This window comes from Nothobranchius furzeri, chromosome 6 (genome assembly GCF_043380555.1).
Source record: "Nothobranchius furzeri strain GRZ-AD chromosome 6, NfurGRZ-RIMD1, whole genome shotgun sequence".
Lineage (NCBI taxonomy): Eukaryota > Metazoa > Chordata > Actinopteri > Cyprinodontiformes > Nothobranchiidae > Nothobranchius > Nothobranchius furzeri.
In genome coordinates this window covers 57914707-57936755 of record NC_091746.1, presented here as the reverse complement: position 1 = coordinate 57936755, position 22049 = coordinate 57914707, and the positions used below count along the sequence as shown (strand labels likewise).

The following is a 22049-nucleotide window of genomic DNA, read 5'->3' as shown; positions in this document are numbered from 1 at the left end:
TTAAACAAATCTTATGTTTTTCCAGCGACTCTGGCAAAGCAGGATGGTTTTGAAGAGTTCGTCTTCCTCTCATCGCCTTCTGTCTTCAAGTTCAAGGTTAGGAGACTGTTTAGAGCTTTCTGTTTCCCAGCAGGCATTGCAAGCATCACAGTTTCCGTTCAACGGGCTGAAGGAGACACAGTTCACTCCCAGCTGACACGATTGGCAGATTGTTGTCACGGTGATGGCCAATGAGTTGACTGATGCTATCAAATATATGATCTTTTGTCCGTACCTTTGAACAAAGCAAAAACATATTAGTCATGTTTACTAAGGAAAAATACAGTCTCACCAGAAATTTACTTTTTTTGTATTTAAATTTTTTTCACTTAAAAGTACATCAATAACTGAGGTGACCTCTTAGTGGCCCAAGCCAAAGTAACTGTCACTCGATTGAGTTAAGTCACGTGATCAGAGGAGCATAATTTGATTGGCTAAAAGACTCGACTCGATCAAGTGACAATTAATTTGGTTTGGGTCACCAGGACCTCAGTTGTTGACTTTTTGTTGTAGAATTTTTGCAAATGATATTTTTGTTGGGGTATGTTAGGTTAAAAACAGCCAAATACATAATTTCACAGAATAAAAATTGTGTTTCATAAACTCCATCTCTAAAAGATGCATACTCAGGTGAGACTGTAATTCTTCCATATGTGTCCACTATAGGAGTTCCAGGAAATCTGTGGGTGGGGTAAAAGTGACTGGGAGATACAATGGCTCAGTTCTCTCAGCCGTTGCGTCGCCATAAAAATATCAGCCCTTTCAAGTCTTTGCTGAGACGTCAGCGTAACGCAAATTGTTTGGCAGTTATGGATGTCAGCGCCAAAAAGTGTCCACGGACATCAAAAGCGTTTAAAAAAAATGTAAGCAATGATTTCATCCATTTTGATGACAGGTAAAGAGCTGAGTGATAAAAGCGGAACTCAGTAAACAAAATATTAGCCGATTTTGAGACGCTCTGTGAGACAACAAAGCCCTGTGAATTATGGCGTTGTGGGGGACCATTTTTTGGTGTAGGGAGTTTAGAAACAGCTATTTTAAAGCATCATGAACACTGCTTATTTTCTTTTCCTTCCTTTCTACCTCACCAGTATCTCTTCCAATTTTACAAATGCCGTTTGTTTGGCAACATCTGCGATGTAATTTGCTGTTGTTTGGAGCAGGTGGGTTCCTGGTGTATCAGAAGGTCCTGAAGATGTTGGGAGCAATTGGCAAGTTGCCAGAGCTCAATGAAGGAACATGTTATGCGGTGAGCTCTCAGAATCATGCGTCACACGAGCTGAATTGTTAGCTGGATGCTATGAGCTCCAAACGGGCTGTGGTTTCAGAACTTGTACGTGGAATGGAAAACAGCTTTGAGAAATTCTCAGTTTGACTTGGTGGAAACTGACCCCATGACTCAGCAGTTTGGATGTCGCCTTGAGACCGCAGAAGGCAGAGAAGAAATTTAATCTCTGGCCTGCTCCAAAACAATTTCTATTATCTGAATTTAGCTCCCTGGTGTCGGCCTTGAAGGCTGAAGAACTTCAAACTCTGCTAGAGATGGATATGGATGGATGCTCTGACCCTCTCCTTCCCCGTTCTTCTCTTGGGTCTGTGAACACCTTGGATCAGTTTGCAAACAGTATGTATCATTACATCCCAGACAAGAGACACTGTGATTGAACTGGGAGAGGGGTGATGGACTTATTACTGACGCAACATGCAACATTTCACAAACACACACACACCCTCCCATGATTTCAACATTTTCCTCCTCCCCTGAACTCTCCTTCCCTCTCGGAGGCTGAAGGCCTTGCTATGTGGCTGCGAGATCCCCGCCCCTTGAATTGCCTCTGTGTTTAAAATGTGCTAAAAGAGATGCCTTGCCTTGCCCTGCTACCCACCGCACGTTTGATAACGATGTGATTGTCTGAATGTGAGGTGTTTTTTCTGTACCCCGGCTTTGCCCTCTGTTGGGGTCAGGGTTGAGGTGCTCTTTTTTCTCCCTCATTGCCCCACCTGCATGCCCACAGTTAGCCTGTTCTTGTTTATGTGTTTCATGTGCTGTTTGTCTGTTCTTGGAAAGGTTGTACTAAAACAAAACGTAGTTGTACCGGGACACTGGTTCAATGAAGTAATCAATCAGCATGAGTTAATCACAACTCCCACCCGGCATCTCTCACGAGCCTTTCTGAATACATGTCAGGTACTCATTTGGTCCCTTAAATGGCCCAGAAAGTATTCCTTTCGGGTTGACCCAGTGAAATGAAGACACAAGTGTCACGAAGATCATAAAATTACCTCAAAGTTCTAATAGTGGCCTATTAAATTCTTCGTCTCTACGGTTACACAAAGGTTTTTTTTCACACGTTCACAAAATTGTCTATCTAAAGTTTCCTTGCTTACCGTTCCCTCAGGGTCCACGAGCAGCAGATGTTTTGCAAGTCCATTGTGCATGCCTGTCAGAACGTAGGACCCCGGATTGGTGGTACTTGTGCGGACAAGAAAGTCTCCATCATTTTTAAGCAGTTTTTCTGCATCTCGGCGGCTCATTTTTCCATGGTACCATGTCTGGCCTTCCAACTCTTCCTGTGCACGGAAGGCCAACGATCTCACAAGTAGAGGGCTGGAGTTGTCCACCGACGCTGCTTTGTTCAGACTGGACACATGGCTCTGGGGTTGTCCCTGGGACAAACTCTGGGACTGGGATTGAATGGCTTCCTCAAACGGCTCTGGAGCAGATGAGGGCAGAGTGAGAACTGCAAATTTAAATTAAAATACATTTTGCATAAAAATAATTTATATAAGTATATAAAGAGTTATTCAACCTTTCAGGTTCTGACAAACAAAAAAAGACATGACAGAGTCATGTGACCCCAAAATCAGAGCACAATGATGCCATAAACTGAAAATAAGCTATTATATCTATGTATCAACATAATAGTAAAAACTAGATAAATGACTGCAGAAATGCTGTTTGAATGCTGACTGCTGAAGAAGATAGCTGTAGCTGCACAGCAGAGGAAGTGAAAGTGAACAATAAGGAGGCAAAAAAATATAAAAATTAAATCAAAGGGAAAAGAAAAGATGAGAAGAGACACTAATCCTGACACACTGACTTTAAAACATTCGTCATAAACTTGATAAAAACAGTCATTCGTGTGAAAAAGGGGCATCAACGAAATAATTTCGTCATCATCGTTGATGAAAACAACACAGCAACCACTAAACATTCACCCTCCCCTGCTTGGAATGTTTTTACTTTCTGTTCATTTATTTTTGTGTATCTGATCTGTCTTCTCAAACCTCAAGTCAGTCGCGGCAGATGGCTGCTCGTACTGAGCCAGGTTTCTTCATCTTAAAGGGGAGTTTTCCTCTCCGCTGTCACTCAGAGTACTTAAAGATTGTTTTACGTCTGTTTTGATTGCTTGTACATATTGTATATGAGAACAGTCCTTTGTCTTTATGTATAACTGTTTCATCTTATTTTTATTTTGTATATTTTTTGCTTATCTGTTTTTCTTTGGTGTAAAGCTAATTATGCGTCTGTTGCTGCTGCCTCTTGGTCAGATCGTCATTGTAAATAAGAATGAGTTCTCAATCGACTCATCTCGTTAAATAAAGGTTAAATACATGTTTGTTTAGTATGGAGTAAGTCACAGACACAACAAGTCAGCAATTCAATGCAATCTGCCACAGGTGTGACCAAGTCAATGCTTTGCAAGTCACAAGTAAGTCACAAGTCTGTCCAGTCAAGTCTCGAGTCAAGTCCAGGTCAAAGACAACCAAGTCCAAGTCGAGTCCAAAGTTAATGATGCAGAACTCCAAGTCTAGTCCAAGTCCTTAACTTTGAATTTTCAAGTCATAATCAAGTCATCTGCCCAACTTCTATTTAATGACGATGATAATAAATAAATTCCAGAACTAAAGCTTCATTTGTTTGCTCAAACAAGCAGAAAGAGCAACTGAAACTGATTATAAACAAAGAGCTGCTGCCTTTAGCAGTAAATCAAACCCAGAACCAAGAATGATTTATGATTTTTGTCCATGTCGTGCCGCTTTTGTGCTAAAATATAAAATATGCTCAAGTCATCATCAAGTCAGCAGATGCAAGTCGATTCAAGTCGCAAGTCATTGCCGTTCAAGTCCGAGTCAAGTCGTAAGTCTTTATAGATTTTATCAAGTCGTCAGAAGTCATTAAAATGGTGACTCGAGTCTGACTCAAGTCCAAGTCATGTGTCTCAAGTCCACACCTCTGCAATTTGCTGGGTTTCCTTACATAGAAAACTAAAAACAGAAAACAGAAAAACTTTCACGTTTTTTTAAAAGCATTTAAAATAAATAAAAAGAAAACAAAAAATCCATTTTACGCCGCTTATCCAGGGTTGGGTCACGGGGGCAGCAGCCTAAAGCCTGATTTATACTTCTCCGTCTGCGCCGGTGCGAAGACACAAATACAACAAGACCACTAGCGTGTGATTGGTCAGCATGCAGCTACCTGTAAATGTATCACCAACACCGCTGTTGGCCCATTAAAAAGTAAAAATGTTTAGCGGCAGACCCCAAACAGATTGAAGAATGCGTAGAGGAAAAAAGTCCAAAAATATGAACATTTATTCACTCGTGACTGAAGGAGTACAAAATACCGAGCAAACATGGGCGGAAATGATGGGAAACATGATAAACGGAGTAGGAAGTGACGCCACCATCAGCGTCAGCTGTGAGGATGTTTTGCAGTCAGCAAACGAAACGTTAGCAAGGTAAAGAAAAACCTTTCCTGTGTTTTAAAAAGAACCAAAAATGGAATTAGAAACTAAACACAGTAAGAACATCCCAAAGATGTTTAAAGGTGCTCTCCATGTCCAAAATGTGCGTAAGCAAGGTCCTTAGTCAACTTAAAGTTGTGCACATTTTTCCGCTAAGTTTTCTTTCAAAAATCCTAAAATTTGAGTGGAAAGTTGCTTACGCAGTTTTCCGACCTCGTTTTGTGCGTAAGCAAGCTTGATAAATGAGACCCCTGGTTTGGAGTTGGATGGTGAGCAGAAAAACATTGTCCGTAAAATATGTCGGGTGAGAATAAAGTTGTATCAGCTTTAACAGCTCGTTAACACCAAATCCCTTAAATACTGTTCGTTTTTTTAACACAAGATGAACAAACAAGGCTTTCCAACGTTTTGGACACCTCCTATGATTTAGTTTGGTAAATTTTCCCCCACAGTCCTGTTAAATTAAACAGATCTAGTCTGAAAGCAGCTCCTCCCTCTCTCTGGTTCTGCGCTGCTGGAGAGAACTGCGGTGGGTCGGACCATGGATCTGCTGATCTCAGAGCAGTTCAACAAAAGTGAAAGAAACTGGAAAAACCTCAAACATTATTGTAATATTATTGACAAAAAATGCAGCAGAGCATCATTCTACTTGCAGTTCTTCACTCCTGAAGTAAAACTTAACTTCTATGAGCAAAAACAAAATAAAACATGAAAAATGAATCAGGAAAGCAGAAAGAATTGTTATTTGTGTTTTTGCATTTTTCACTTTAGATCAGAATATTAAAAATGTAGCATCTTCATCACATTTAGCTTGTATTTAGTAAAAATATCTTCATCTTTATTCATTTTATGAGTTTTTTTGTTTCATTGTTTGAAAAAAGAACATTAACATAAAACAATTTGAGATGTTTTGTTTTTATTTAAATACATTTTGAACATTAAATGTAATTTCTAATAATTATTTATATTGAAATGTATTCTATACATTTTTAGAATTATTTGTTCTACAATTCATTGGGTAAGCAAGATTATTTTTACATGTATAAACAGAAGACAATGATATGTTGTGATATAGATTTTGGACCATATCACCCATTCCTAAGTGACTTGATGCAATCTGGTGGGTTTCCTTAGGTAGGAAACTACTATGAAAATTGGATCTTTCATGACACATTAGCTAAAATGTCAACTTGTAAAAAAATAAGCATCTAAACTAACTTACGACAGTTTAAAAAGTATTCTACTTTTACTTTTTGAATCATGCATTCATCGAGTCTTACTCATGTCAAACAGGTCCTTCTGCGGGCTCTCTTTGGCTGCAGCTGCCACGCTCCTTGTGACATTCTCGACTTCTGCCTGGAGAGCTGTGAGCACCTGGGCATCAATCTGCTGGGTGTTCACATACGTGGGCATGTCTCCTATTTTAGGCGTCTGACCTTTACTGTCTGGCAGGCTGCTGATATCAAACGATCCTGGACGTTCAGAGAAACAATCAAAGTCACGGTGCTTTGAAAATGAATGCATCCGGAGCTCAAGGTTGGGACGTTCGTTCCTACCTTGCTGCAAGAAGATGGGCTTCCTTTCATCTGCCCAGTTTTCACAATGTCGGCCCTGGTAATACGTCTGATCCACTGAGCCTGGACCCATCTGAGCATGTGCAGAAACGGTTCAATGTTAAAAACATCACTCAAACGAACAAACAAAAGTAAATAAACAGAAGTCAAAGTTCAAGTTTATGTCTGATTATTATGAGTTTATGCTACCATAGCGTAAACCATAGTACCAGCCGTACATTTGTTACCATAGTAACAAATGTACAGCTGCTGTACATTTTCAGGATTTGACCATCAAATAGTTTAAATGATGGATTTGTACGTCACAGTCATATTCTGACCCTAAAATTCACATCAACCCTTTGAATGTCCCTGAGATATTCAGGTTAACTGAGTTGTACCTGGCATCCATCTGATGCTGCGTTCTGATTGGTCAGCCGGCTGTCAACAAAGCCTCCGTGAGGTGGCATTTTGCCAGGGATGTTGTTGTAGTAAGGGTGTTCTGCTGACTCCTCCTCCTCTTCTGTCCAAGGCAACTCCTCCATGTTTAACACCCTGATGTGCAAAATATAAATCTCATTATCTGTGTCACTATTATTAATAGACTTTATGGGGATGTGTTGATTTAAGAGTATTTAAAACCTCATATTTGACTAAAATAGTACAAGAACATATTATTGAAAGAACAAATGTTTTTCTAGGTCTAACTTTGAGTGAGTTCTCTCAGAACATGACTGTAAAATCCTGTTTACAAAGGGCACACAGATGATGGTATACAGCTGCATTAGACAGATTTTACAGACAATTATCACAAAGATAATGCCAAATCAACACCTGCATCTGTGATGCAACAGCTTCAATCAACAGCGTGCACAGATCTGTGTTTCCTGAAAACATCTGAAATATTATCACAGAGTCCCTGTGCTGCAGAGCTGTTTAAATCTGACCAGCACAATACTAACAAAACAGCCTCTTTGGGTATTTTCTAATTGCAGCAAAGGATTTTTGTTGCAATAAACCAACATTTTCTGTGTACTTTAACATCTTGGTCACCAGTGAAGGCAGAGACAGTCCATTGACCAAGGGCGTCAGTTTGTTTTCAGAATTGCTGGGGACAATAACCATACACTTGAGTGGGGTTTAAAAATTGCTGGGGACAATAAAGTAGGCTAGCACAGGGGTCGGCAATCCGCGGCTCTGGAGCCGCATGCGGCTCTTCCATCCATCTGATGCGGCTCTCTGTACTTGTAAAATAATGAATGGATATTTAAATAAAATGCTTTATATTTTACTGTATTAATTTTAAATCTGTATGCCAATTCTAAATGTAAAGATTGTCTGCGTAAACCTGAACAGTTCCAACCTGGTCTTACTGTGAGACCGGGTTGACGCGTCACGCTTGTGCGTAATCATAGGCGCTTTATGAGCTGAAGACAATGTGAGATTCTGGGATTCTCCTCAGACAGGCTCCTGGATGTGTCACCACATTGGAGACAGGAACAAGCACTATTCAGCCAAAGTTTCATAATCAAGGGAACATTTTCTAAGTGACAAGTCTCTCTGAGAGAAAGGGTTTGGAAAACACTCGCTTCAGTGGGAGGAATCTTCCCGCATGTGCTCTGGTTCTCTGGGTGGCTCTGGGGTTAATCAAGTTTAATTGTTTCTCTTTGCAACAATCTTCACAGGAAGGCAAAACAGTTAAATGGCAGGTTACATATATTTCCATTTGACTGTTTATTTTGACAGATGAACTCAAGGATGTTGCTTGGTTTGAAAGAATTACCCCGACGCACACTGATGCGCATGGATGAGCAGACATTTTAATCGTTAACGCACATCGTGGAGGTAAAATATTCCCATCAGAACATCAGAGCTTTATACTGGACACTGTGTTCAGCACGGCTCAGAGCGTCCACGGTGGACAGTGAGCTGAAGATCTGGGGTTCGCAGCGCAGAACCACGGCGCATGCGATAAGATTTCCTCCCACTGAAACAGTCTGGAAGCCCGGTCTCTCTGAGGGATGTGTCACTTGGAAAAATGTTCTTTTTATGAAATTATGAAACTTTGGCTGAACAGCGCTTGTTCCCGTCTCTAATATGGAGACGCATGACGCGTAGAGACATTTGATCACGCACAAAGTTTATGTGGAGCAGAAGCGGTCGGGCCACGGCAGGTGAAATGTTCCTAGCCTACATGAAGTGTAACTGTTTAATTGTAACATTAATATGTTACTGGACACGCTGGTCTGGTTGGTTAGACCAGTATTTGAAGTGGAAAACACACACACACACACACACACACACACACACACACACACACACACACACACACACACACACACCAATTAAAATAATGCTGATAGCATGGACTAGAAGATAGGTGATGGTTTACGTATTTAAATGATGATCAGGCTGCTGTAAAATGTAATCTCCATCCACATCCAGACAGAATTATCCTCTATTCTTTCTCTATTTGCTCTGCTCTTGTCTGGGCTGATCAGCTGATGGTGCGCGCGGCGCGCCTAACTAGCGGCTGATGCACATTTTACGCATTTGGAGAGATGGGCTGAATGCTTTGCTTTTACTGGAAGATGGTCCACTTAACGCACGGATGTAGACTAAATATTAATGACAAATGAATGAAAATTAAATTGTGAGTTTTTACTTCATATTTTATAAATAAAAATGACGGGGGAACACATTTATGACATATTTTCAAACTAAATTTTCTAGTGCGACCTGCCTGCTTCACTTAAGTCACTGCTTATTAAGGTAGGTCCAAAATTACCGTGGGAAATGGGTAATAATGGCTCTTTGATGGGAATAGGTTGCCGACCCCTGGTATAAGATCTGAGCTGGTAAAACAAAAATCCTCATCAGCAGGCATTTTTGAAAGTGGGGGGGACACAGCTGCCAATCACAAATTTTGCCGGGGACATGTCCCCGGCATCCCCGGTTAAAATGACGCCTATGCCACTGACTGACCGAGAGTCTAATTATTTAAATGAGATTCATTAAACCATCAAGATCCAGTGTATTTATCCTGAGCATCTCACGTGGAGGGCAGTTTGCTGGAGGGACACTGCAGGTACTGCTGGAACCGAAGGTCGAACGCCTGGCCGATGGTGCCGATGACATCCTGAGCCAATCCATCAGGGCACTCAAGGATGTGACAAGCTGATGAAGGTGAGACAAAATGTTAAAGAACATGTTGTAAAACAGAGAACCCATTAAGAACTGAACAAAAACACACTCACCTCTTCTGTTGACGGGGTCCTTTGCTACATAGGCAACATAATCCGTCGTGTCCTATAACAAAAGACGGTTATAATAAAACTATATGATTCAACAAAATACATCTACATACATAAATACCATTTGCTCCCATGCATTAGAAAAGTTACAATAATGTAATTATTAAGTAATGCATTACACTTTTAATCCATTCATGTTGTTTGAAACACTTACAGGGTCTCCACCTGATGCAAAGGAGATGGACTGCATGTGATGGTTGGCTATGATCTGTTATTCAAAAAAGGATCTAATTAATAATCTAATTATAGAATAGCAAATAATTCTCATAGCCATATGGAAATCGTGTACATTTATTTATTCATTTATGTATTTAAGTGTGTTTCTGTGTAAAGATTATGAACATTTTTTTATGTTACCTGCTGTAGAATCTCTTAGCAATATCAGTTTGGACAAATATAAATCAGCTAACAGCTAGTCAGCGCAGGGGCCAAAGCCAGAGTAGATTTCTGCCATGCTAATCTTCATGTGAATTCTGTTTTATAAAACTTTTCCAAACTTTTCAGTTTGCATGTATTTTAAAAAAAATTTCCAAAAAATTAATTGAGAAACGTCAACCAGAAGTGCAACAGATAATTAGCTCTGCAGCTAAAATCCTCTGGTGCAGTCAAAAGAATTCTATGAAAACAGCAGAGAGTTAAAAAAACAACTAAAACTCGGACATAAAGTTGTGGTCCGTAGTGTGACGCAATCAGGGAGAGGAGAAGAGATTTAAAATTTTGCAAGGCTAGCTCCTGCCCCTGCTCTCTCTCCCCTTCCGATTGTGCACACAATTAGCCTTGCAGCACCAAGTAATGTTTTTGATATGTTCCTGCTCAACAAGCGAATTTCCCCACTGTGGGATAAATAAAGTATATTCCAATATATTCTTTTCTATTCTAAACACACCTGATTCTATATTCTAAATGATTTCCTAAGCCTTCATCGGACTCTGCAGAATCTTCTAATCACTCATTTCTGCAGAGTTCAAGCAAGAGGCGATCTCCACCTGCCAAATGTGAAGCCAGCGCGGAAGCGACAAACATTGCAGTTCCCCCCTCATCCACTAGGAGCTGGTTTCAGAAAGGAGTAAATTCTTCTTTAATCCCATATTAAAAATACATCTTCCCGGCATAAATAAGCATGTTTACAACCTGGTTCAAAAAATATTTTAAGTTTAATAGGCCTAGTTTACCATCATGACAACTCTGAAGGGGATGTATTTTCTTGTAACTCATCCATTTAGGTGTAATTATACGTTGAAATTATGAATACTTATGGGGTGTGTAAGTTTGAATGACAAGCAGCAGAAGAGCCAAAAGCCTCTGTCTCATGTTAAAAATGTTTCAGCCTACTAGGCAGAAGGTAGCAGAGTCACTCAACCGTAGTTTTCTGGATAAAAGCACCACCAACCTTTGTTAGCTTTGGTTAGCTCATAGCTACATTGGCTCAGTGTTTGATGGGTGTTCCATTTTATTATTTTCTGGGAGAGATGAGACATGTGACGCAGCCAAAATAGTGGTAGTGGGTACCGCCCATTGGACAACTCAGCTTTTTATCCATTGTATGTACAGTAAATGTGTTCAAGCAGGAAATACAATCTAAAACTGGCAGGAATCTGGCACCCATGATGCTAGCACACCTCTCCTAATGCTAAAACAGGCGAAAACATTTAAACAGTTGGGAACTGGGGCACTTTGACAGCTCCATCTTGTGGAAACTCTAATCTATTGCTTAACGCTTTAGGCTCATAAAATAATTTATTTAGCTCACTAGAGGGCATGGAAAAGGACAAAGGGGGAACTTTACTAACTTTATATATCAAATTCAAGCATTTTTAGCTTATTTTAAACATTTGGTAACACAAAAAGAGCATGAATGTTCCGTGTATCACTTGTTGGATCTCTCTAAGGTCTGGACCATTTTAGCCAACTGTGTTATAATCCTAAAGATCCTGCCTGAAAACAAACATCCCTTTAATTTAAAGTACTTCATTGATATTTACTCTGCATAATTATTCAGTTCTTATATTCCCTTTAACATAATTATATCACCAATCATCCATTTTAACCATAAGAGGTTGCAGACTGACCTGTTTGCAGTCACGAGTCATCAAGTTGAGACTACAGGTGGAGATATTAAGGTTGATGGACATGCCGGCAAACTGGAGGTTGCTCTTGCCCAAAATGCTGGACAGAGCTTTAGACGGTGGCTGCGAGGAGGAAAGGAAAACACAGTTAGCTTTGAGTCAGCCAGATGTGGATTTTCTTCATAAAACGGGGGTTTGCAGTCTTTGTGGCAATTCTACTAAACAGAGTCCATCCAGAGCAGCTAGCTCCATGAGTGGTAAATTAACAAGCTACAGTTGGTTGTGTCATGAAGAGTTGGAAGATGTTTTTATTCAATTTATTTATGTGGACGCTGTAGGCTGCAAATCTGTGACTTGTGTGTGATTGGTTTGACCACATCTAAAACTAATCTGGACTAACTCATGGATAGTGGTTGCAGTGGCACCCTTGGGAGGTGAAAATAGTCATTTTGCAATGAAAAGGAGGGTCACAAAATAGCCCCACCCCCGCAGAAATCAGCTTTTGTCGAAGTTTCACAAATCAGATAAAAGTTTCACTAATCAGAAACTACGTTTAAAGGAATCTGCTGAGTCTACAATAATCTAGGTTTCAAGTGTCCAGGTTCTGTAGTTATCGAGCTAGACCAATCTCAATGTGGTCCAGATGCCAAAAAACGCTAAAATGTGTTTTTACTAAACTTTCACGTTTTACAGAATCTGCTATCGGTCTGTAATCCAGTTCAGGTTAGAAAAGTCCAGGTGTTGAAGTTTTATAATAGGAGCAGATCAAATTAGCCTTTTCTAATGGGAGTGACACCACTTATTTAATCCCACTTCAAGCACTGCTCCCACCACTCGGACAGCAAAGTTCATGTAAAATTTACCTTATTTAAGATTAGAACTACTTCCACTCAACATCCGACTTCAATGCTAATAAACACACATGTTGCCATGTCAGTCGTTAAAAACAAAGGATCAACCTGGCTGGATGAAATTAGCTAAACGCTTGTAACGTTCTCCCTGTCTTTATCTCACAGCCAGAATAAAATCGACTCAGATCCAACACCCATTCACGCTTCAGACGCGTTGTCTCCTCTTCTGTGGCATTTGAGAAAGCTTTTAGAAAGCAGAGTAATGCTTCATGTCACACCTCACATTAACACACACACACACACACACACACACACACACACATAGAATCGTGCCTCTTCATCTCCATCCTCTGCCTCTTGTTTCATATACAGGAAGAGGAAAGCAGAGGGGGTGCTATTTATAGAACATGGAAGGGTAAATTAATATCTAATGTTGTTTCCTCTTTTCCCAGCCAGCAGTTTCATTTCACATGAATTCTTCAGGGATCGCACCAGCGTTTTAGCCCTCCCTCCGTCCCTCCCAGTTCATCCATGTACCTTCCTCTTCCTCGGTGCTCCTTTGGTTCCAGGAACAGCTTCACTCAACAAGCTGATGGCTTCCCTACAGGGAACAGGGATAAGAGTCACAGTATCACCCGCTTTAGCAAAAAACTTCAGCTAACTTTGATGGAAAAGAAATATAGATTGGGGATGTCAAATAAGGGAGGGGGTCAGCTTCTTATTACAAGGTCTAGTATAGAGCTGTAACACATACTAAACTCATGCTATATGCTGATTTACATTAGTTTAGATCAAATTAGATGAGAAAGTTTGATCTTTGAGCAGGTTTAATAAATAAATAAACAAATTAAAATGATTCAATACTTTTATTTTGACATTTTATGATCATAATCATGAAAGTAATTCACAATAAATCACCAGTGAACACATTTTCTGTTATTGACTTTTAGTTAGGATCCATGCAAACCCCTTTGTCTGAGTGTATTCCACACAGTGAGTTTTAGCAATAAATAATAAAGTAATGATAAAATGACTAAAAATAGAACATGTTATGTGTTGTCTGTTTGGTTTCACCTTCTTAGTTTCCTGTTAGGCAGCAAACCTCAAACGTCATAAATGAAGTGCTGAGCTCTAAGTGAGGGGACACTTACTATGTCAAGTGAGCTATTGTCAGCATCACCTCACTGAGATTTTTCAACAGCTGATTTAAAAGTGGTTAAAAGGTCCCAAAGGACATAAATCAAATACTCAGAGACTTTATCTATTCCAGCTTAACTGAACTAATTATAGAAACTTTCTTCATCTCTCGCATTTAGTTTCTCTGTCACTAACTTTCTCAATTAAAGTAACACACACACACACACACACACACACACCAAAGGGAGTGAGAGGACTGGTGTTTGCGGGTTAATGACAAACCTCAGCAAGTCATGCTGAAAAGTGAACATGACGCTAACTGATTCACTGGCTGCATCACAAGCCAACTTTATTTAAAAAGCCCCTTTAAACACAGCCAACAGTGCTGAACAAAAAAGCATAAACATAAATAAAATCATAAATAAAGTTAAACTACAACATGTAAAAGTCACTAAAATCAACTCATACTGGCTCGAAAGCGACGAGGCGTTTCTAAAACGTAAACAAACAGCATGAAGATTTAACGATTTTTCAGGATTCTATAAAAATAAACCTTTGGTAATATCTAAGATTTTAGAGTGAACATGATAAAAAATTAGGTTTAACTATTGCAAATCATAACAATACCTCCAATATAATTCATTTCTGCTGGCATCGTCTGCTTATTATTTCCCAGAAACGTCTTTTTCTTTCTCTGACACAATGGAGCCACTGAGTCATTGTCAGCCTCTGAGTCACTCTAATCAGTGTGCGACATACAACAAGACATACAGACAGACACAAAAGAGGGTGGGCACATCACACAGGCATTATGTTTAGTCATTTGCCAACCAGAAAGTAAACAAATGTGTCTCAGAATTGGCTTTAAGAGCGATCAGCAGGCTGACTTTGGTCCACAGGGAACCTGGCTCCTATTTTCAGACGCGTTTGTTTGTGCACACACTGCGGTAGTAGCCATTAAAGTCAAATAACAGTCCATTTTTACTAAATAGATATGTTTGTACACTGTATGAAAAAAACAAGCTTCAAGATCGTGGGAAAGTTTTATTATCAATACCACGACCTTCGTCTGAATGTATTTTTATTATATTATGTTAGTAAACAGATGATAAAATGAGGTTAGGTCATTAAGAAGAGCAGAGTTTTGTGTGATGATCAACAGAGATCAGGAAAACTAAATTAAGCACGACAAGAAGAATTTAATGAATTGAACTAATTATTTAGTTTTGAATAATATAATTAAAACATCCAAGGATAATTCCATTTTTGGTTCTTTTTAAAACACAGGAAAGTTTCTCTTTACCTTGCTAACGTTTCGTTTGCCGACTGCATAACGTCATCAGAGCTGATGCTGTCACACCTCAGCTCTGAGGATGTTTTGCAGTCGGCAAAGAAAACGTTAGCAAGGTAAAGAGAAACCTTTCCTGTGTTTTAAAAAGAACCAAAAATGGATTAAGAAACTAAACAAAGTAAGAACATACCAAAGATATCCAAGTATAATATTTTTTCAGTATTTTTTTCTATTTCTTACAAGCCTGAACTCTAATCAGTCCCCTTTAAACTTCTCTTCTCTCGCCTTTGTAAGACAAAGAAGTCAGTGATCACACAAACTAAAACTACAGCGTCCTCACAACATAAAGTCAATTGTTTTCATTTCTTTTCAAATTATTGCTTCACTTCTCTTGTGACTTTCTCAATGTAGGTTAGAGTTAGGGTTAGTGTGTTTAGGTCTGGTATAAAACACGAGGTCTTTATAAACTTTTACTTACAAAAAAAGCTATCAATGTTATTGAACTCTTCTTTGTGTAAACTGCTGCAACAAACATGGTCTGTAGGATATACCATTATTCTTGACAAAGTTTGCATTTACCATTGGTCATTTTGGAAGACTGTAATAGCCCAGCAAGCCAAAAATGAGGGATGTGAGACAATGTTGTTTCAAAAATTTAAGTAAACAAAAAAGTTTGAAACTACGTAATTTAATTAGCTTTTAAAAGCAGACATGCTATGCAAAAGTTAATTTTGTATCATTTTGTGCTGCCATGTGTCTCTACTGCCTCTGTTAACAGTCCAAACATAAAAAAATACATCCACCCACTTTCTCAGTGTTTAATTTTTGGAATCATATGTCTAAAACAGGCCGTTAAAAAAAGTTCCTGTTTGTGATGTCACAAACGAGGAACGTGGAATGGAACCACCTCTCATGTGCAAGAGAGAGCTATTTCTGGAGGTGTAAGTCTCTCCTCCATGCCCCTTCCAGATATCAGAGCTTCTCAGCTTATAGCAGCCTAAGTGGGGGATAGGTGGGTGTGGCCAGCTCCAGCTTGTTTTCTTAAGCTTGATTTCTACTTCACCGTCAGCTCTGTGAGGGAGAGACGCACACGCACTAATGGAGACGTTTTGACTTCGGACTTCTCTGTCTCTTGGGGAGTGTTGCAAAGCAATTCCCCATCTGGACAACAGAGGGCTTATCGTTTTTTGGGGGTATGCTGTCATTTATACGGTCCAAGATAGTGCTTTTGCTATTGTGTTAATATTGTTTTTAGTATGTCAGATACTTTTTAACAGAGATAAATTTGTCCCTCATTCTTCTCTACCTCTTCATGCACTCACCACCTCTAAACCCATGCTTCCCATCATTTCCATCCACAAATAAAACACTTGCTATGAACTATTACTCTCCTCCAGTCACAGGTGCATAAAACATTCACATTTTTGGAATTTTTCTGCAAGGTATTCTTCAAGCTGCTCCATATCTGCCGCTAGATATCTTCGGTTCTCTTTATTTTTTGAGGGGGCAATGGTGGTGCTGTTGACAAATTTAAGAAAAGCGGCATCCTGGCCAATCATAACCCTGTGGTCAACGTCTTGTTCAATGGACTTTTAGAAAAGTGATCTTGACTCCATTTGTCCTGGCAAGCCTCCTGGAGAGCCCTCGCAATGACGCATATGGCGTTCCATGTCTCCATACAGACACAGATGGAGAGGCATAAATTAGGCTTTCATTTGAGAGTCCTAAAACGGCTCATTCTGGAAGGTACTGAAGATGTCAAAAATAAAACTGCTGAAATTACTTTAGTGAGAGGGATTTTGTGCAAAGAAGTTCATAAACATGTTTTTAAAGACCATAAAAATGTTTTACTTAAGAAAAAAGTAACAATATCCCTTCCAAAACAATATCCAATGTCCCTTTAAAGTTAACCCAGATGCTTTATGCAGAAACCGGAACATTATAAGAATTTAGTAGCCATTGATTAAACAATGTGGTTATTTAAATGTCTTTTTGTTTTTGTTTTACTTTAGCAACATATTTTTGATCAGTTAAAAGTGCTTTTATATAGCACGTTACGTGTAGGTCTCATCAAATAAACATAAGTTCTCCACACAGGAAATGTGACGTTTGGCTCTAAAAGTAATGTGTAGATTTACCACAAAACAATCTGATCAAACTTCCTGATTTCAATGAATCAATAAGCAAAGAGTCATGAAATCTGCTAAAGCGCAGTTAGAAAACCACATTAGATCAGAACGTACCGTGTTATTTGTGACCTAGTGGTGAAATCCAGGGATCTCATAGACCGCAGGACTTCGATGCAGCCCAGATACTGGAAAGCAAGAAGGCACAAGGCATCAGAGAAGAGCAGACACAACAAAACTGAAGTCATCATATAAAAAATCTGAAGCCTTTGTTGAATGGTAAACCTTTCTGCCTTTTTGTTCCGATATATTTCTTTAATAATAATTAAAAGCTACATTCTGTTCAAGACCGTTTATCAATTCCACGTCATTCAGCTCCGACCTGAAAGTATCCTTCATTCATTACCGGTGTCCTGTAGGATGTTTTATCGGTCAATATCGAGTCAGCACAGAACACAGAGAACAAATCCTTCTAGGAAGCAAAACACTGATCACATTATAAAGGGACAGCAGATCCTGTCTATTTTTATTTCACTATATTTTCATCTGTGAGCGGATTGAAAGCTGTTCCGTCAGCAGCTGCGTTCACCCAAACATGCTGATGTCGTGTTTTATAGCTCTTAGTTTAAAAATAGAAATGTTCATTTAGACAGGAAGTTCACACAACTAAACTGATGTGAACTTGCAGATAAAAATTAATTAATCAAAGCTTCAAAAATCTATAGATTTAAAAGTGTGTTTGTTGTTTGGTCGCTTGAGTTGTTCTTTGGCATAAATTCACCCGCAGTACTAGAGGACTCCTCCCTGCACACACATCTGATGAAATTACACACACCAGGAACATTTCCTTAGCAGAATCACATTCATAATCTGGCTATAAACACTTTAATGGAGCTGCTCCTTTCCATAAATATAAAAAACCTTTTAGAATCATACATTTCATGTGGGTTCTCGTCTCTCTGTTGAGCATCTTGCTGACTCTGACAAAGATTTACCTGTCTCATCTATTTTCAGAAGCTTCAAACCTGCAAAAGGGCCAAAAATATATCAAACCATTCTAAAAATGGTCAGGAAGACCTGTTCTGAGCACAGCAAGCTCCTCCTCAGTAGGGTCACAGGGAGCTGGTGCCTAACTACAGTAGTCAACGGTTGGGAGGCAGGGACACGCTGGACAGGCCCCCAGCCCATCACAGGGACACACATCCAATCTCACACTTAAGCACACCAAGAGACAATTTAGTGTCTGCTCAACCTGACATGCATGTTTGGTCTGAAGGAAGAAAATTGGAGCACTCAAAGAAAACCCACACATGAATGAAAAGAATGCCAATTCCATGCAGAAAGGATTTGAACCGGCGACCTCTCTGAGTGGCAACAGTACTACCAACATCACCACTGTGCCGCCTGGAAAATAATGAGATTCACATAAAACTGAACTTTTGATCAATCATGTAGGAGCTCTTTAATAAAATTAGAACCCAGTAAAGCAAACTAAATCACTCCACACCTCACACGACTGCTTTCTAAAGGTCTCCACGCATCTGCAGACGTAAATTACCTCCTCTGAGTTACAGATCCTTGCTCTTCAGTCGCTGGGAAATTTTATATGTTTATAAACTTTCTGACTTTTTTGAGTGGAGATTATTTTATTGTGAGTTGTTAAGTTATTCAAAGATAAATTAGGTTGATATTTCATATTTATATGGAATCATCACATCTTATTGGTCATAATATGTATTAATTGCTACAGTTGTCAGGGTGGTTTGTACTGAAGCATTTTGCTGTAGGTGTGAGGAAAAAATATAGAATTCGTATCTTGCATTGAACAAGAAAGTTTCTCATTATTACCCATTTCCCACACAAAGGGAACTTGTCTAATGTAATCAATCAATCAAACTTTATTTCTAAAGCACTTTTCATACAAAAGAAGATGCAGCTAAAAGTGCTAACAGATTAAAATGACCCCATATAACCCATATTCCCATCCCTTCCCCACAAATATAAAAACAATTATGACATTTACACCCCCCCCCCTCCCCCCATCCCACAACCCATTTGCCAGGCACACGCACCCACAAACACACACACACACACACACACACACACACACACAACCTAAAAAAAACAGCATAAGTAAACACTAGGCTGAGTTCAGTTAGGTAATGAATGACACGCCAGCAGGTGAGCCATCTGCATCGGCAGTAGCTGTCCGACGGCAGCAGCCAAGGCACCAACCCAGGACGCCCAGGGAGGGAGGGCGGAAACCCCCACCACCGCATAAGCACACACCTAGGAACGCCCAGGCCGCCACAGTCGGCCACCACACACGAGGCAGAGGGCCCCACAGAGGAAACACTGGGATGATTAAAATAAGTAAAATGAAAATAAATCAATAAATAAATAATTATATTAATATTAATAATAATAGCTAATATGGATAGTAAAATAACTAATAAAAACTGATTTAAGAGATAGTAAAACATAAAGTTATTCGTGGAGGATGGCTGCTTATACTGAGCCAGGATCCTCTGGAGGATTCTTCCTGTTAAAAGGGAGTTTTCCTCTCCACTGTCGCTGCATGCTTGTATGAGGATTGCTGTAAAGTCACTGACACTAGTCAGTGACTCGATGCAATTTGCTGGGTTCCTTATATAGGAAACTTTTTTCTGATTAGCTTAATGAATTGACCTGTATTGGAATGTTTATCATGTGAAGTGCCTTGAGACGACACTTGTCGTGATTTGGTGCTACATAAATAAATTTGAATTGAATTGAATTAAAACATTAATAAGACAGGAAATGCAGCTAAAAACAGATATCAGGAAAAAGCTGAGCTAAAAAGGTGAGTCTTGGGCCTGCTCTTAAAAACATGAACATTCTCTATGACCTTGAGGTCCTCGGGCAGCCTGCTCCAAAGACGAGGGCCATAAAATTAGAAGGACGCCTCGCCATGGGTATGTGTCCTGGCTTTTGGAATCACAAGGAGACAACTGCCAGAGGAGTGCAGAGGCCGCAAGGGTTTGTAAGGTCAAAGCAGTACCGAAAGATAAGAGGGCCCAAGACCATTCAGGTAATATCAGGACATACTTTTTATGCATACCATTTTATTATTGTAAAACGGTTTCAAAGTTTTAAATGTGAAAAAGCACAAACAGGAAGTAAACTTCTACTTTGAAAACTGCACCTCAACTAAAAATCAGATGTATGGCAAATTTGTGTGGACAAGAAATCCATGTGAGGGCTCTCTGTTGCTTTATAAGTAGAGGATTGCATGACCAAAGAGTGGACAAATATGTCCCTCTGACTTATTAGTGCTTTTTAAAAGAACAAGTAAGACTTAAATTTACCTTTTTTGCTGATAACCTGTATAGATGAGTGTCTAATGGTGCTGTACACATGTGTAATCATTAGTGTGGCAGTTTAGTGCAACTTACTTTAAATTTAATATTTCGGCCCAAAACCGTAATTATATCTCCATCTTCAGGTTAAAAACTCTGCTCCACATTTACTTAGAATCAGCTGTGGCTGATAATTAAGCTGAAAAACGTGATGTCAGCAAATTACTGCACTGCTCTGGTCTCCAGGTGAGGCAGCTGCACCTCCACCTGGCTCAGCCACTCACGTTGACACGTTGGCGCTCTGAGCAACTTGCCTCCTTGAAAAAAATGCCCTCCTCCCCATTTCATCTAATGATTGCGGTTAACAGGAAATCCTCCAGAATTCTGCAGAATCTGTGTCTGCTCTTCTCCTGAGCAGCAATTCTACTGTGAGTGTGTGCTTGCGTACACGTGCGAGTGCACGCACGCTCGTTAACAACTCATTTTTAGACTGAGAAACTCCGACAGCACATACAAGGGGGGTTGAAGAGAGGGCCGTCTATCACTGCCTCACTGCCGCTCTCTCGGTCCGCCAGGCGACGCCTCTTTCAGAAGCGTTTTCCTAAAAGGAAGTGTGGATGAAATAAGTCTCCACCCAGGCATTGACTCCCACTTTAAAAAGGCATAAAGAAGTTCTCTGACCTTCATCCTTTGATTCTTCTGGACGGGATTCAAATAACCCAAGAGATGTCAGCTTTTCACCTTTTTTAAAACAATCTCATTATTACAAGATATTAAACATGTTATTTAGAGAACCCTTTTTGTTAAATGAGATTTATATCACTTTATAACAAGGAACTTTCTCATTATTATGAGATATCACTCATAAATGCCCATCCCTGGGCTGCCACCTTACCATGGTGGAGGGGTTTGAGTATCCCAATGATCCTAGGAGTTACGTTGTCTGAGGCTTTATGCCGCTGTTAGGGTCACCCATGGCAAACAGGTCCTAGGTGAGGGATCAGACAAAGTGCAGCCTACAGACCCCTTACGATGAACGTTACAAATGGAAACAATGTTCCCTCTCCCAGATTCAGGCCCCCCTCTGGAGCCAGGCCTGAAGGTGGGGCATGTCGGCGAGCGCCTGGTGGCTAGGCTTTCACCCATGGAGCCCGGCCAGGCACAGCCCGAAGAGGAAACACTGGTCCCCCTCCCCATGGGCTCACCACTTGTGGGAGGGGCCAAAAGGATCGGATGCAATGTGTGATAGACGAAGGCAGGGACCTTGGTGGTCTGATCCTCGGCTACAGACGCTCGCTCTGTATGGCATCTCTGTGTGCATTTGACAAGGTTGACTATGACATTTTATTGTCCTGCCTTGAGAATTTGGTCGGCATTAAGGGATCTGCACTTGACTGGTTCTGCTCCTACTTTGACAACAGGTCTATTAGTTAGAATGACGAATGTTCATCTCCCTCTGCTGCTCTTCCTTGGGGCGTGCCACAGGGCTCTATCCTCGGCGCCCTTTTACTTAGCATTTACATTCTTCCACTGGAACTAATCTGTAGGAAGTTTAACATTAACTTTCATCTTTATGCAGACGACTG

The 22049-nt window shown here is 40.0% G+C and overlaps 1 protein-coding gene across 1 annotated transcript in view; it reads right to left on the bottom strand.

The window, feature by feature from the left end:
• shc3 (SHC (Src homology 2 domain containing) transforming protein 3) overlaps positions 1–22049 on the bottom strand; it is a 29988-nt gene continuing 7939 nt past the window's right edge. The window contains exons 2-12 of the mRNA XM_015942861.3: positions 17243–17313; positions 13109–13172; positions 11724–11843; positions 9809–9862; positions 9598–9649; positions 9397–9517; positions 6742–6895; positions 6344–6434; positions 6068–6259; positions 2428–2753; positions 1–274 (exon numbers count right to left, since the gene is read on the bottom strand). Of these exons, the coding sequence (XP_015798347.3) occupies positions 146–274; positions 2428–2753; positions 6068–6259; positions 6344–6434; positions 6742–6895; positions 9397–9517; positions 9598–9649; positions 9809–9862; positions 11724–11843; positions 13109–13172; positions 17243–17313 (1374 nt within the window). The 3' untranslated portion in view covers positions 1–145. The remainder of the gene's footprint in view (positions 275–2427; positions 2754–6067; positions 6260–6343; positions 6435–6741; positions 6896–9396; positions 9518–9597; positions 9650–9808; positions 9863–11723; positions 11844–13108; positions 13173–17242; positions 17314–22049) is intronic.